General features: G+C 42.2%; 1 protein-coding gene across 2 annotated transcripts in view; it reads left to right on the top strand.

The window, feature by feature from the left end:
• galnt7 (UDP-N-acetyl-alpha-D-galactosamine: polypeptide N-acetylgalactosaminyltransferase 7) overlaps positions 1-12,918 on the top strand; it is a 16,154-nt gene extending 3,236 nt beyond the window's left edge. Inside the window, exons 2-15 of one of the 2 annotated variants that reach the window (XM_065954937.1) lie at positions 505-616; positions 810-1,125; positions 5,022-5,188; positions 5,447-5,577; positions 6,133-6,212; positions 7,484-7,666; positions 8,953-9,070; positions 9,157-9,279; positions 9,715-9,830; positions 10,386-10,488; positions 10,585-10,683; positions 11,244-11,372; positions 11,466-11,496; positions 11,660-12,918. In XM_065954937.1, the coding sequence (XP_065811009.1) occupies positions 505-616; positions 810-1,125; positions 5,022-5,188; positions 5,447-5,577; positions 6,133-6,212; positions 7,484-7,666; positions 8,953-9,070; positions 9,157-9,279; positions 9,715-9,830; positions 10,386-10,488; positions 10,585-10,683; positions 11,244-11,372; positions 11,466-11,496; positions 11,660-11,766 (1,815 nt within the window). In that variant the 3' untranslated portion in view covers positions 11,767-12,918. Of the gene's footprint in view, positions 1-504; positions 617-809; positions 1,126-5,021; positions 5,189-5,446; positions 5,578-6,132; positions 6,213-7,089; positions 7,273-7,483; positions 7,667-8,952; positions 9,071-9,156; positions 9,280-9,714; positions 9,831-10,385; positions 10,489-10,584; positions 10,684-11,243; positions 11,373-11,465; positions 11,497-11,659 lie in introns of both variants that reach the window. The other variant, XM_065954944.1, reaches the window with a different exon arrangement.
• The last annotated feature ends 335 nt before the right edge of the window (positions 12,919-13,253 follow it).

Below are 13,253 nucleotides of genomic sequence, written 5' to 3'. Positions count from 1 at the left end.
TGCAGTGGTTAGCACTGTCACCTCACAGCAGGAAGGTCCCTGCTTCAAATCCCAGTCAGACAGGGCCTTTCTGTATCGATATTGCATTTTCTCCCAATACGTGGGTTCTCTCGGAGGCTTCCTCCCACATTGCATATGTTGTGTTATTGCTGTTTTCATTAAAATACGGTGTTTCCCTTTGTCACATTCTGTTTTCATTTATATGACACACGTCACAACTTTTTAGAAACGTTTTAGGTTTTAAAATATAGTTTATTCATTCATCTATTGTAGTGTCCCTCCAAAAGATGGTAGGACTCTTGAACTGATGATTTTACTGTTGATTTCGAAGCAAACGAAACCACATAAACCCCCCAAACCACTGCAAGAGCTTAATGCATTTTCCGGAGTTGCTGAATGTTAAACATGAGCTCAAAAAGAAAAGCCATTCAGAAATACTTTCACAGATGTGTTCCTGTCAGTGGTGGTCTCAATTATGTTTAAATCCTCAATTTGGTCTTACAGGAGAATGTTGCCCTGCCCAGAGCTGACCCTGTAGACCAGTTTAAGCCTGTGGTGCCCTGGCCTCATGTGGAGGGGGTAGAGGTTGACCTTCACTCCATTCGACAACAACATGGTGAGACTCCTTTTTTGATATACAAAAACACACTGCGCTCTGAGACTGCCTACACAGTACACACACTCAACATGCACACACACTCCCCCTATACTCACACTCCACCTGTGAGAAGAGGAGTCAGGAGCAGGTGTGAGATGATCTGATGGATCATATGTTCTGATGCTTTGGCTCCTGATTTTCCCTCCATCAGGGCCCAACAACCCCCAGAAAGTGGAGGAGCAGCCCAACGAGAAGCAGGTGATCCAGCAGCAGTACGTGACGTTCAGACCCCATAGTCACGCCTACACCAGCCCCGTCCTGAAGACAGGAATCCTGGGTAACTTTGAGCCTAAAGAACCAGAGCCTCCAGGGGTCCCTAATGGTCCTGGAGAGGGGGCCAAACCCTTCGTCCTGGGTCCAGAGTACAAAGACGCCGTACAGGCCTCCGTCAAAGAGTTTGGCTTCAACATGGTGGCCAGTGACATGATCTCTCTGGACAGAAGCATCAGCGACATTCGCCATGAAGAGTGAGTCACAGTGTTTACACTGTTAATAGATCAGTGTTTGTCTAAACGTCTGAATAATCATCACAGTCTGAGTATCACTATCACATCACAGCAAACATGATGAATGAAATCACGCAGGGTCAGCTACTTTTAGATAAACAATCAAAGAAAGGAAGATATTTAGTGAAAGACAAAAGGATTAATTCATGAATAATCTTTAACACTGGTGGAGTTGTCCTTCTACTAACACACGCTAACAGCTTGAGTATTTGACTGATGTATCTTGTTGCAATCATCCGTCACCCACCCACACACACACACACACATAGACGGATGTGGAGTGGGTGTGCCTGGTACACACTCAATGAACAGGTTGTGGCTAACTGGTCTGACAGATCCACATACAATTAAACCGTCACAGTGGCTTCACTTTGGTTCATAGCGCTGTAACCACACAGATTCTAGCCAGGTGTTGCATCTAAAATCCTCAAACTAAACGTCAATCAAAAAACAAGCATTTTAAACGTATTGTTCACGTCATTTTGCAGACAGAGATGACAAATCATGAAATTAAACATTAGTGATTACAAACAAAAACATGGCAACAGACACTCATTATATGTTCTGTGTGTTGGCATGTTTCTAAAGCCTAACACTTTCAAGATTTTCATAAAAATTAGAGATGTCTGAACCAAACTCCAATCAAAAAAAACCAAACATTTTTAAAGTTGTTTCTTTTTGTCATAGAGACAGACCTGGCAAATTCCGAAATTCAGACTTTTTTCTTTTTTTTTCTTTTTTTTTTCTTCTTTTTTACAAATCCTCATCATGATGTCGTTATTTCAGCATCCTTTCAGCCTGGTTATTGTCATTAAATGCGTTTATTTTAGGTTCGTAGCCCTGTAGTAAGACAGACTTCAGATGACTTGTTAGATACAATGAAACTGCCACTCGGTGGAGAAAGATGCTAGCTGGTGTCCATCAGAGAATCCTGGTACTGATCCGAGCTAACAAGTCCTGAAACTGGTACCTGGTCAGCCTCAAGGAGCTGAGGCAGCAGAGAGGTTCATCCAGACACAGTTCACAGAGGAGAAGGGAGATTAACCCAGATGAGGCCATTTTTTTCTTAAATGTTGGTGACGGGGCAAAGTCATCCAGACACCGTTAACCATCAGGTCCTAATTGACAAACTGTCTGCTTTTAACCTCTCACCGTTGGCACTCAAATGGTTTGAGTCATATTTAACTGGTAGAAGTCAACATGTTTCTGTGAACAACCAACGTTCATCAGCTCTTAATTTATGCACTGGGGTACCACAAGGATCGATAATTGGCCCACTTTTGTTTAGTTTATAATGATCTGCCGTCGGTTTGCCCTGACATCAAAACACAAATGTATGCAGACGACACCGTAGTATATGTGCACGCCAAGACAAAACATCTAGCTGCTGCCCAACTCACCAAAGCCATGAATCAGATAACCAATTGGCTAAACCGTTCATGCCTTCAACTTAATGTAAATAAAACTGTAGGAATGTTTTTCACAAAAAGACAATGTAACATTGTTTCCAATATAATAATTTCTGGTCAAAACATTAGTATTGTGCCGTAATTTAAGTATCTGGGTGTTATTATTGATTCTAATCTTTCTTTTAAAGCGCACATTAAGAAAGTGTGCAATAGGGTCAAATTTAGCCTAATAAATTTTAAATATATTAGAAATACACTAACTTTTAATGCTGCCAAACTGTTTATGGATGCCATGATTATGTCACATCTGACATGCTGTATGACAAGCTGGGGTCGAACTAGCAGCTTGTCATTAAAGCCATTAGCTACTCTCTACAAGAAAACCCTCAAAGTATTAGACCAGAAGCCTAACAGTTCACATCATTGTATTATATTAAATAACCATAAACTGCTGAGCTGGGAAGATGTTATCAAAAACAAAAACATCTGCCTGGTCTACAAAATTCAGCATAACACTGCTCATACTCCTTTGAACTCATTCACAATCCAAAATAACAGTCAGATCACTAGAAGCCCACACGAGGTGGCCAGCTATAATTTTCTGTTAGAGCAATACAAAACTGGAATTCACTGCCCACCACTATCAAAGATTTACATAGATACTCCACCTTAAAACATGGCTGTCTGACAACTATAACTGCACACATGTGTGTTTGATGTGACATAGTCATTGCTGCTGCCGCTGCTGTCTGCCTCCATGTTATGTCTTGTATGTGCTTTCAATGTGGCCTCTATGATTATTCTTGTCCCTTGTCGCCCCAGTATTGTCTTTATTGCATGAACTGCTTTGATTGTGTTTTGTTTGTGCCTGCTCCAATTGTGTGTGATATGTTGTATGTCTATTTCTTTTTCCTTTCCTTTTGCTTAGGCCTGTTGTAATTACAAATGTAATGTATTTTATTGTATTTTAAATCTTAACAATTGCATTTTAGGTTGTCTACTGACAACTGGCCGGGGACTACAGCTGGAAATTAGCCGTAAAGGCTAAAGCTGCTTCTATTACTGGACAGTAAATTAAAGGGGACTGTCCACGAAACAATAAACAAATAAACTAAATTCTTTGGGGTAAACTGAACCAGTAACTTTTGGTTGGATTTGTTTCCCTGGAGATTACAACTGTCATAGCAAACATTAAACTGGACGAATACATGTACATGATGTTTTATTTCTTACTTATTTCTTTTTTTAAATCATCAGTAAAAACCTTTTTAGATGCTTATGAATGATAATAATGCCAATAAGAAATTAGATGGATGTATTACAAAGTTTAATTCATTCTTATTGTTTAATTAAACTGCAATAGAGTTTTTAGGGGGGGTTCAACTTAACTTACTGGAGGAAGTTGAGAAGTCATATTTTCAAGGCCCCTTTGAGTTAATTGGCAATATCTTAAATTAAGAGTAGATGTGTTCACTGTATTTCTGTCTCCTTTTTTCTTTTTCTTGTCTGGAGAACCAGATAAGTACAAAGCCCCCCCCCCCCTTCCTTACTACCCTACTCTCCCCTCGCTGCATGGTAGCACATCTCGATTGGGTAGCACTCATCGTTATGAAATCTGTGCCATTTGGAAGCACGGTCTTCTTTTGATCATTTCGTTGGGTGTGTCTAAATTCACTCAAAATAACGTGAAGAACAGAGTGAAATTATAATGTGGAAGAAACATATTACCAAGTGGAAACACTATATTACTGTAATGCAATCCTTTTCATTACAATGATGAATGCAATTAATTGCAATCAATTCATTGCAAAGCCTGTCATTAATCAGATTATTTTTTAATCGGTTGACAGAACTTTTTTTGAAATATGTCTTCTGTTACCTCTAAGCCTTAGTGTGTGGTTTTCCGTAGACTTGTGCAACTCTCCACACCCTCTGCAGACACACAGCTTTGGAAACATCAGGCTGCATGTTGTAATGTAACAATCAAATCCACCCCAATGAAACAGCGTGACACAAAGGCATTAACATCACGGAGGAGGAGATTTAAATTCAAGGGTGGCTCCATAATTATAGGTTATTACAACTTTGTGTTGTGTGTGTGTGTATATGTGTTAGAGAGATCCTGCTCCCACATGCAGTACAGTCCTGAAAACATTACCTGGCTAGACTGAGGACATGAACATCTGAATCTGTTCATCCCATCTCACACACTTTGTTTTCAGACTGAGCCAGTGCAGGGGAGATCACGATAACTGGGAGAACTGGACCAGAATAAACTGTGAACCTTAATGCACACCATGTTCATGTTATAGAAAGTATATGATTTATTTATCCATAAAACATGGCAGTTTACACTGAAACCTGTCATGAAACATGAAGGTGTGATTAACCTGCACCGAGAGGCTAGACTACAATGCCACTAACCTGCTGTGTGTCTGTCCTGTCCAGGTGTAAGTACTGGCACTATGACGACAGACTGCTGACCTCCAGTGTGGTGATCGTGTTCCATAATGAAGGCTGGTCTACACTGATGAGGACGGTCCACAGTGTGATCAAGAGGACTCCCAGGATATACCTGGCTGAGATCGTCTTGATCGACGACTTCAGCAACAAAGGTCAGACTTACCTGCAGATAAATACAGAGTAGCAGAACTGGTACCAAATATAGCATTGTCAGACTGAAGTAGCATTTTCTGACTGAACCAGCAATACCCGACTAAACAGACAATGTCTGACTGAACCATTACAGTCTGTCTAAAGTGTTTAACCATGACACCGACTCACTTTTTTAACGTGGCTCTGTGGATGGTAACATAAATTTGAGTATGTGTGTGCGTGTGTGTGTGTGTGTGTGTGTGTGTGTGTGTGTGCAGCCCACCTGAAGGAGCGTCTGGAGGAATACCTCAAACAGTGGAACGGTCTGGTGAAACTGTTCAGGAATGAGAAGAGAGAAGGACTCATCCAGGCCAGGAGCATCGGAGCCAAGAAGGCCACTAAAGGAGAGGTACCCGATGATGTCACTGATGCTGCCACACACACATACACGCGCACGCACACGCACACGCACACACACATACTTGGTACAACTAGTCAGTATCATTGTGTGTATAGGTGTTCAAGAAAGAGCTGGGTCTTTAGCTTTTTCTTAAAGGTGCAAAGGAACTCTGCGGATTTAATGGAGTTTGGAAGTTTGTTCCATCACCGGGGGGGGCAGACAAGAGTCTAGTAGTTAGAGACTTGAGGGCTTGTTGTGAAGGTTGGATCAGACGTCTTTCATTGGCAGAGCATAGTGGGCCGGAACTGGATGAGTTTCAATAAGTAGGAGCCATTCTTGTCCCAGTTTTTTATAATGAGCAGCAGGGATTTAAATTTGATGGGAGCAGTAACTGGGAGCCAGTGTAAGGCAAGGAACAGCTGAGTGACATGTGCTCTTATGGGCACAAAACATGAACAGTTTTTGGTTGACGAGGGGATTTAGTTCTATTGTTGGAGTTTTACCAGACATCAACACAAACAAAGGAACACACACATCAGGTGTTTATGTGTGTCTGTCCTCCAGGTGCTGATCTACCTGGATGCTCACTGTGAGGTTGGAGTCAACTGGTACGCTCCTCTGGTCGCTCCTATATCAAAAGACAGGTAACAAACACAAACACAGATACACGTGGTACTGTTTCAATGAGTTTAGAATATCGACTGTAAATATTAATGGACGAAGCCTGAGTGACGTCAGCCATTTGTTACGTCAGGGGGCTCCGGAGGCTCATCGGCCACAGCAGCCATGCTGGAAATCCTGTCTCTAACTTTCAGACAGCCTAACGACAGGCTGAGAGCCGGAGTAACTGTTACATCGTGCCCACCAGTATAAACCCCACAAAAAGTGAGCATTAACTCCACAGAGATTGCAGTTTAGGACTAACGGATAGCTCAGTTTTAACCCACAGCCTAAACCCCAAAGAGAGCCCCACTTAAACCCCACAGAGCCCCCAGCCAAAAACCTAGACAGAGCCAGCTTGAACTCCACACAGAGCCCATTTTAAATGCCACAGGGCACAGCTTAAACCCCATGGTTCAATCTTAAACAAACAGCATGCCCAGGTTTAACCTGACAGAGAGACAATTTTTAACCCCATGGAAAACTCAGCTTTAACCCCACATCGAGCCCCTCATTAACCCCACACTGGTGCCTCTTCGATGGCGTAACATTAGTGACCAAGTGTGTGATTTTACTTGGGTTTCAGGCGTTGCTGAAGCACAAGAGGCATGGTGTGTAAACAGAAAGTGGGAGCTTCACAGATACACTTACACACATACACACTCAGACACAGAGCACGCCTCTCTGCTGGTTCTGACGTTTTACAGCCACCCTCAGTGATAGATGAATTCATCAGCTGTTTTGCCTCCATCATTTACATTGATGGCGATGTGTTACTGGGTCATAAAGGTCCTGCCTTGAACTGGCAACGTAAAGGGCCTTCTGTGTATTTTTTGTGTGTGTATGTGTGTGTGTGTGTAGGACAGTGTGCACAGTACCTCTCATAGATTATATAGATGGTAATGAGTACACCGTGGAGCCCCAGCAGGGTGGAGATGAGGACGGGCTGGCTCGGGGAGCATGGGACTGGAGTCTACTTTGGAAGAGAGTCCCACTGAGCAACAGAGAGAAGGCCAAGAGAAAACACACCACTCAGCCCTACCGGTACTCACTCTTCAGAGAGTAGACAGCATGCTAACACTCATCCCTGTTCTGTTTGTTTCTCCATCTCCACCCCTCTATCCTCCCCACGTCTTTGTGCTTTCACTGTCACTGCCGTCTGTGTCCACCTGTTTGTGTCCTGCATGTACACTTCCCCCACATCCCTTCACTCCCCATGTATCCTGTATGCATGGCCCCATCCTGCCTCTGTCAGAACGGTGTGTACGGTGCCTCTGGTCGACTCCATCGACGGACAGAAGTACAACATCGGGCCCCAGGGTGGAGGAGACGATGACGGCTTCGCTAGAGGTGCCTGGGACTGGAGCTTGCTCTGGAAGAGAGTCCCTCTAGGAGACAGAGAAAAAAAACTGAGACAGAGTCGCACTGAGCCATATAGGTACACAAAACAAACACCTCCAAAGTAGACAGTGTCACCTCAGAGACCAACAGATCCAAACTAGAGCACAACTTGTTTCTAATAATGATCCTTTAACATAACTACAATGTATAGTAAAATATGTTTCGTAGTCATGTAAAGTAACTAATAATAGTTAACTTTCCATCTCCACAATTGCCAGCTGTGAAGCTAAAGTCCTGCTCACGTGTCCTTATGATATGAGTGGGACCTTATTGGTCCCAAAAGGACAATATAGTTAGAGAATAAGTAAGGTTTTAAAATAAAATAAACAACCCAATAAAGTCCCAACGAAGCAAAGTAAAGAAATAGAACTTTAATCAAGTGCACAAAAAGAAAGATATAAATAAAATATTGAAAACTCTGCTATGGTATTGTTAATTATAGTGACAGTGGTTTAATCATAGTGACATTATTTAAGAGTATAGTGATGGTAACGGAGTGTGTAGTGACATCAATAAGGGTTTTAATGATATGAAAAGTTTAAAATAAAAAGAGAGCTATATAATTGAGTTTAACCGACTAACTAATAACACTGTTGTCACGCTGTGGGGGGAAACATCTGTCCTGACCACTTCCTCTTCTGGTCTTTAAGCTGTTCAGAGTTTAGTTTGTTGTCTTTTTGGATGTTGTCTTATTGGATGTTGTCTTACCGGTTGTTGTCTTATTGGATGTTGTCTTACTGGTTGTTGTCTTATTGGATGTTGTCTTACTGGATGTTGTCTTACTGGTTGTTGTCTTATTGGATGTTGTCTAACCGGTTGTTGTCTTAATGGTTGTCGTCTTATCAGTCTCACTCTGTGGTGTTCAGTGTTACTAACTTAAACTGCTGAGTCTTTAAACGGTATAGTACCTCTGTGAGAAATGACTGAATCCTGATCCAAACAGGGTCAGTGCTGGGTCATGGTGTCGGGTCTGTGCTGAGGGTGAACTGGGGATCGCTCTGGTGTCATTGGGTTTCTGATTGGGGCACCATCACTTCCCCCTCCCTCCCCTGAACCTTTTCATTCATCTTGTTTGTGTGTTGGTCTCTTTCTCAGCTCTGCTTTCGCTTACTTCCATGTGTTCTGATATTGTCTGATGAAGTCTGTGTGCTAACTGACAGTAATAACAGTAACTTTCTGACTGAGAGGATCTTGTTAATTAACCAGAAAAAGTACTGATGATGTTGCTGATTCTCACTGATGCATGTAAGTTTCTTTGCACTTGTTTGAGTCCTCCTCTGTGTGTATGTGTGTGTTTGTTTACACATGTATGTGTACCTGCAGGTCTCCTGCTATGGCGGGGGGTCTGTTTGCTATCGAGAGAGACTTCTTCTTTGAGCTGGGTCTGTATGATCCGGGACTGCAGATCTGGGGAGGAGAAAACTTTGAAATATCATACAAGGTACACACAGAGTACTGCAATTTATACACACCTTATAATATGGTTTCAGAGTAGTTTTTACATTCTGTACTTTAACGTGTTTGTAGATCTGGCAGTGTGGCGGTCAGCTCCTCTTTGTGCCATGCTCCCGGGTCGGTCACATCTACAGGCTACATGGTTGGCAGGGTAACCCGCCACCTGCACACGTTGGAGCATCACCGACTCTAAAGGTAGAGCGGCTCACACTGAGACACAGCTGACACATCAGCACAAGAACTTACGGATAAACATCTTAGGGCTGCTGTGTATTTTTGTCCTTTATATCACATTTTTGTTTCAAGTTCAATAAGTGTGTTTGTCGAAATGTTATGCATTGAAATTATTTTGAGTTAATATGTTTCTTCCCTTTTACATTAGACAATTAAGACATATATCAAAAAAGGATGACCCCTTTAAATGACCAGAGAATACAATTAATTTTAAATGTCATATCAAATGTAAATTTTCACCCTTTCAAATTTTTTTCAAGTTTTTAAAGCTGTTCAGCCCTTTTAAAAAATGCTCCTCGCTATGTAGAGCAGGAATTATAGGGCCTCAATGTTGGTGCCAGGGCCCTGAAAAAAATCAACGTACAATACTATGTATACGTGTTTGTCTCTGAACAGAACTATGTGCGGGTGGTGGAGGTTTGGTGGGATGAATATAAGGACTTTTTTTACGCAAGTCGGCCTGAGACTTTGACGCTGGCTTACGGAGACATCAGTGAGCTCAGACGATTCAGGTAAGACAGTTTTTAATATGATCAATTCTTTATGCTCTTCCAATCCCACTGTTTATTCCCTCTGAGTTTAGCAGTTGTCACTTACCTGTCTTAGACATACTGACACAGTTAACCAGCATTAGTCCATTCTAATTGTTAGGGCCAAATCTTCACAATGTGACTGTTTCTAAAAAAAAAAAAAAAGCCAAAGGCAGACCTTGGCAGCCTTAGAGACAGATATACAGAGCATGCTAAGAGTAGAGCCACTACTTGCATCTAAAGGAGTCAGTTGAGGTGATTTATTATTTGCTTAAGATCCTCTTGGGAACCACCCTTTGGAGGTCTTCTGGCAATGTCAATTTGAAAGGAGACCCCAGGGTAGACCCAGAGCTGACTGGAGGGATTCTATATCCCATCTGGCCTGGGAACGCCCTTGAATCCCCCTAGTAAGATAGAATTCCCTCCTTTTACAAGGTCTGCTTTCATAAATCAATGTTGTATTACTTGTTAACTTGTTTTATATAAATATATTATTACTGTAACTTTCCTGTTATTTTTGTGTTTCATCGTCATCAGAGAGGAGCATCGCTGTAAGGGCTTCAAATGGTTCATGGAGGAGATCGCATATGACATCCCACTGAATTATCCCCTGCCTCCTAAAAATGTGGAATGGGGGGAGGTAAGAACACACGCACACACACACACACAAACCCACTTTTGTGCACACACTGTGTTTGTTTCAGAGTTGTGTTCATCATGTTTTCACTGTGTGTAGATCCGGGGCTTAGAGACCAGTTACTGTATCGACAGTATGGGACACACTAACGGTGGAAACGTGGAGATCGGACCCTGCCACAGGATGGGGGGAAACCAGGTACTGACCCACATGGAGCTTCTATTCTGGTTTGTACCAGCCTAACAAACAGCAGAGCAGTTCCAGTCTATGTGATTCACTTTTAGATAAAGGAAATCTCTAACATTCCTGTAGGGAGGGGCTCTTTGTTACTATCCATATCACATAAACTTCAGCTTTTAATTTGAACAGTCCCTCGCTGAGTCAGGAGGAGAGGCCGACTTTAAATGATTCTTCAACAAAAGAAACCAACACATCCTTCTCTTTCAGATTCATGATTTATGTAAAACAGGCACATCTGATCCACGACAACCACACCACCACATCCTCCCTTTCTTCTCTTTAAACGTCTCTGTGTTTTTGAGACTGAGAGCTAAGTTTGTCTCACTGTGTGTCTGTGTGTGTGTGTGTGTGTGTGTGTGTGTGTGTGTGTGTGTGTGTGTGTGTGTGTGTGTGTGTGTGTGTGTGTGTGTGTGTGTGTGTGTGTGTGTGTGTGTGTGTGTGTGTGTGTGTGTGTGTGTGTGTGTGTGTGTGTGTGTGTGTGTGTGTGTGTGTGTGTGTGTGTGTGTGTGTGTGTCTAGTTATTCCGGATCAATGAGGCTAACCAGCTGATGCAGTACGACCAGTGCATGACGACAGGAAAAGAGAACTCAGGTGTCATCATCACACATTGTGAGCGGAACCAGTACACTGACTGGAAGTACTTCAAGGTAACACACACTCATACACGTATACACACACACACACACACAGATCAGTACTGAACAATACCTCACTGTGTTTTTTTTTCTCTCTACTTTCAGGATATGAATCGGTTCACTCACGTGCCAACAGGTAAATATCTGCTCTGTTATTACTACATTTATTCTAATTTGTCATCATCAGTGACATCATGTTAGCAAAAATGATGAAGTTACCTCTGACAGTAGTTGTCAGACTGCTGATGTCCTATGTGTATGTGATGTGTGTAGTAATGTGCATTGTGTCTTTGTCCCAGGGAAGTGTCTGGACCGCTCCGACATGCTGCACACAGTGTTCATCTCGGACTGTGACACCAGTAAAACCAGTCAGAAGTGGGAGATGAACAACATTGTGGCTGTGTGACCAACTGGGACTCAGACATGAAGGCCGGGTGTAAAACACTCCTATTAGACTGTGATCCTGGTCTCACACACACACACACACACACACACACACACACACACACACACACACACACACACACACACACACACACACACATGCAAGTAACACTCTTGCTGGTCTGAACTGGACCCTTACTGGTCTCTTATCTGTTGATTTGGGCTCTCAGGTGTTTCAAATTTTCTCACTTTGATTTAAATTACTAAACCGTCTATTCTTTTAGTCCCCTTATCATACTCACTCACCTCACTAACCAAAGAGTCCTTTCTATTGGTGGAGGAGCCAGTCACATCATTAATGTGGTAACCAGGCAGACCGCATCAGGATGTTAATGTTGAAGAGAAACTCTCAGATGAGACTGACCTGAGCAAATCAAAGTCCTGCTTTGTTAAATTCATCATTTAAAAAATCAATATGTTTACCTGATCAGACTCTATCAGTCAGAGAGCATGAACTTTATCTGAGAACAGAGCTAGTAAACACATGGACAACAGACACACTGTGAACTCTGAGAAACTGAACTATAATTTTTTATTCTCAGAGACATTTTCATTATTCCCACTTTAAAGGGTCTCCTCTCTGTGGACCACAAACAGAGGTTAACCTGTGCTCACACTTCTCTAAACTCTCTGATCAGTCTGATAGACAGAAGACAAACCCCTCAGTTTGCCACGTCTGACACCAGCCCTCCTTCACATCAGAAACACTAACTTTACTCCTCTGATTGACTCCAGTTCTTTCGATTGATCAGCTCCCACAGACTGTGATGTTTGTGTGAGTGAGGAGGACTCCTGCCTTATGACAGACTGATGAAGGTTCAGTATCTGACCAGCTGACTGTGACTCAGCCTGATGATAATAAACACTGTGTTGTTTTGAGGGTTTGGGCTGATACGACAACACATGAAGAAAAAGTGACTGTTTGTGGGAGGTACAGAGGCTTTGGTGTGTGGACGATCATGTATGCAATGTTTTGTACAATGTAAATAGATTCTTTGTAAAGACGCTAAATCATTTTGTGAAGGGGCCTGAATGATGTAAATATTTAACTTATAGCAGAGATTTAATATTTGGGGGGTGATGGAGCAAATAAACACCTGATTTTTACAGCTCACGCTGCCTCCTGTCTGTTACTGTGAGTCAATCACTGCAGTCTGACACAGAAAGACTGAATTTAAACCTTTTAAAACATTTTAAAGCAACAATCTGTAACCATGACTTGTGACCTGACTTTTTTGCAGTGATGCTTACAGCCTAATTTTCACCCAAAACATTTAATACAGTAAGGGCCTGATTTACTAAGCTCCCAAGTAAAGAGTACTAAATTGCGTGTTCATTCCAAAAACAATTGCACGTTTGGTTCGTGTGCGATTTGCGGGTGATCTAGTAAGAAAATTTGCGTGAATGACACCAGGTGCAAACCTTGTGGAGGCGGTACTATTTAAGTTA

Source organism: Labrus bergylta, chromosome 1 (assembly GCF_963930695.1).
Source record: "Labrus bergylta chromosome 1, fLabBer1.1, whole genome shotgun sequence".
NCBI classification, from domain to species: domain Eukaryota; kingdom Metazoa; phylum Chordata; class Actinopteri; order Labriformes; family Labridae; genus Labrus; species Labrus bergylta.
This window is presented reverse-complemented; position numbering and strand designations above follow the sequence as displayed.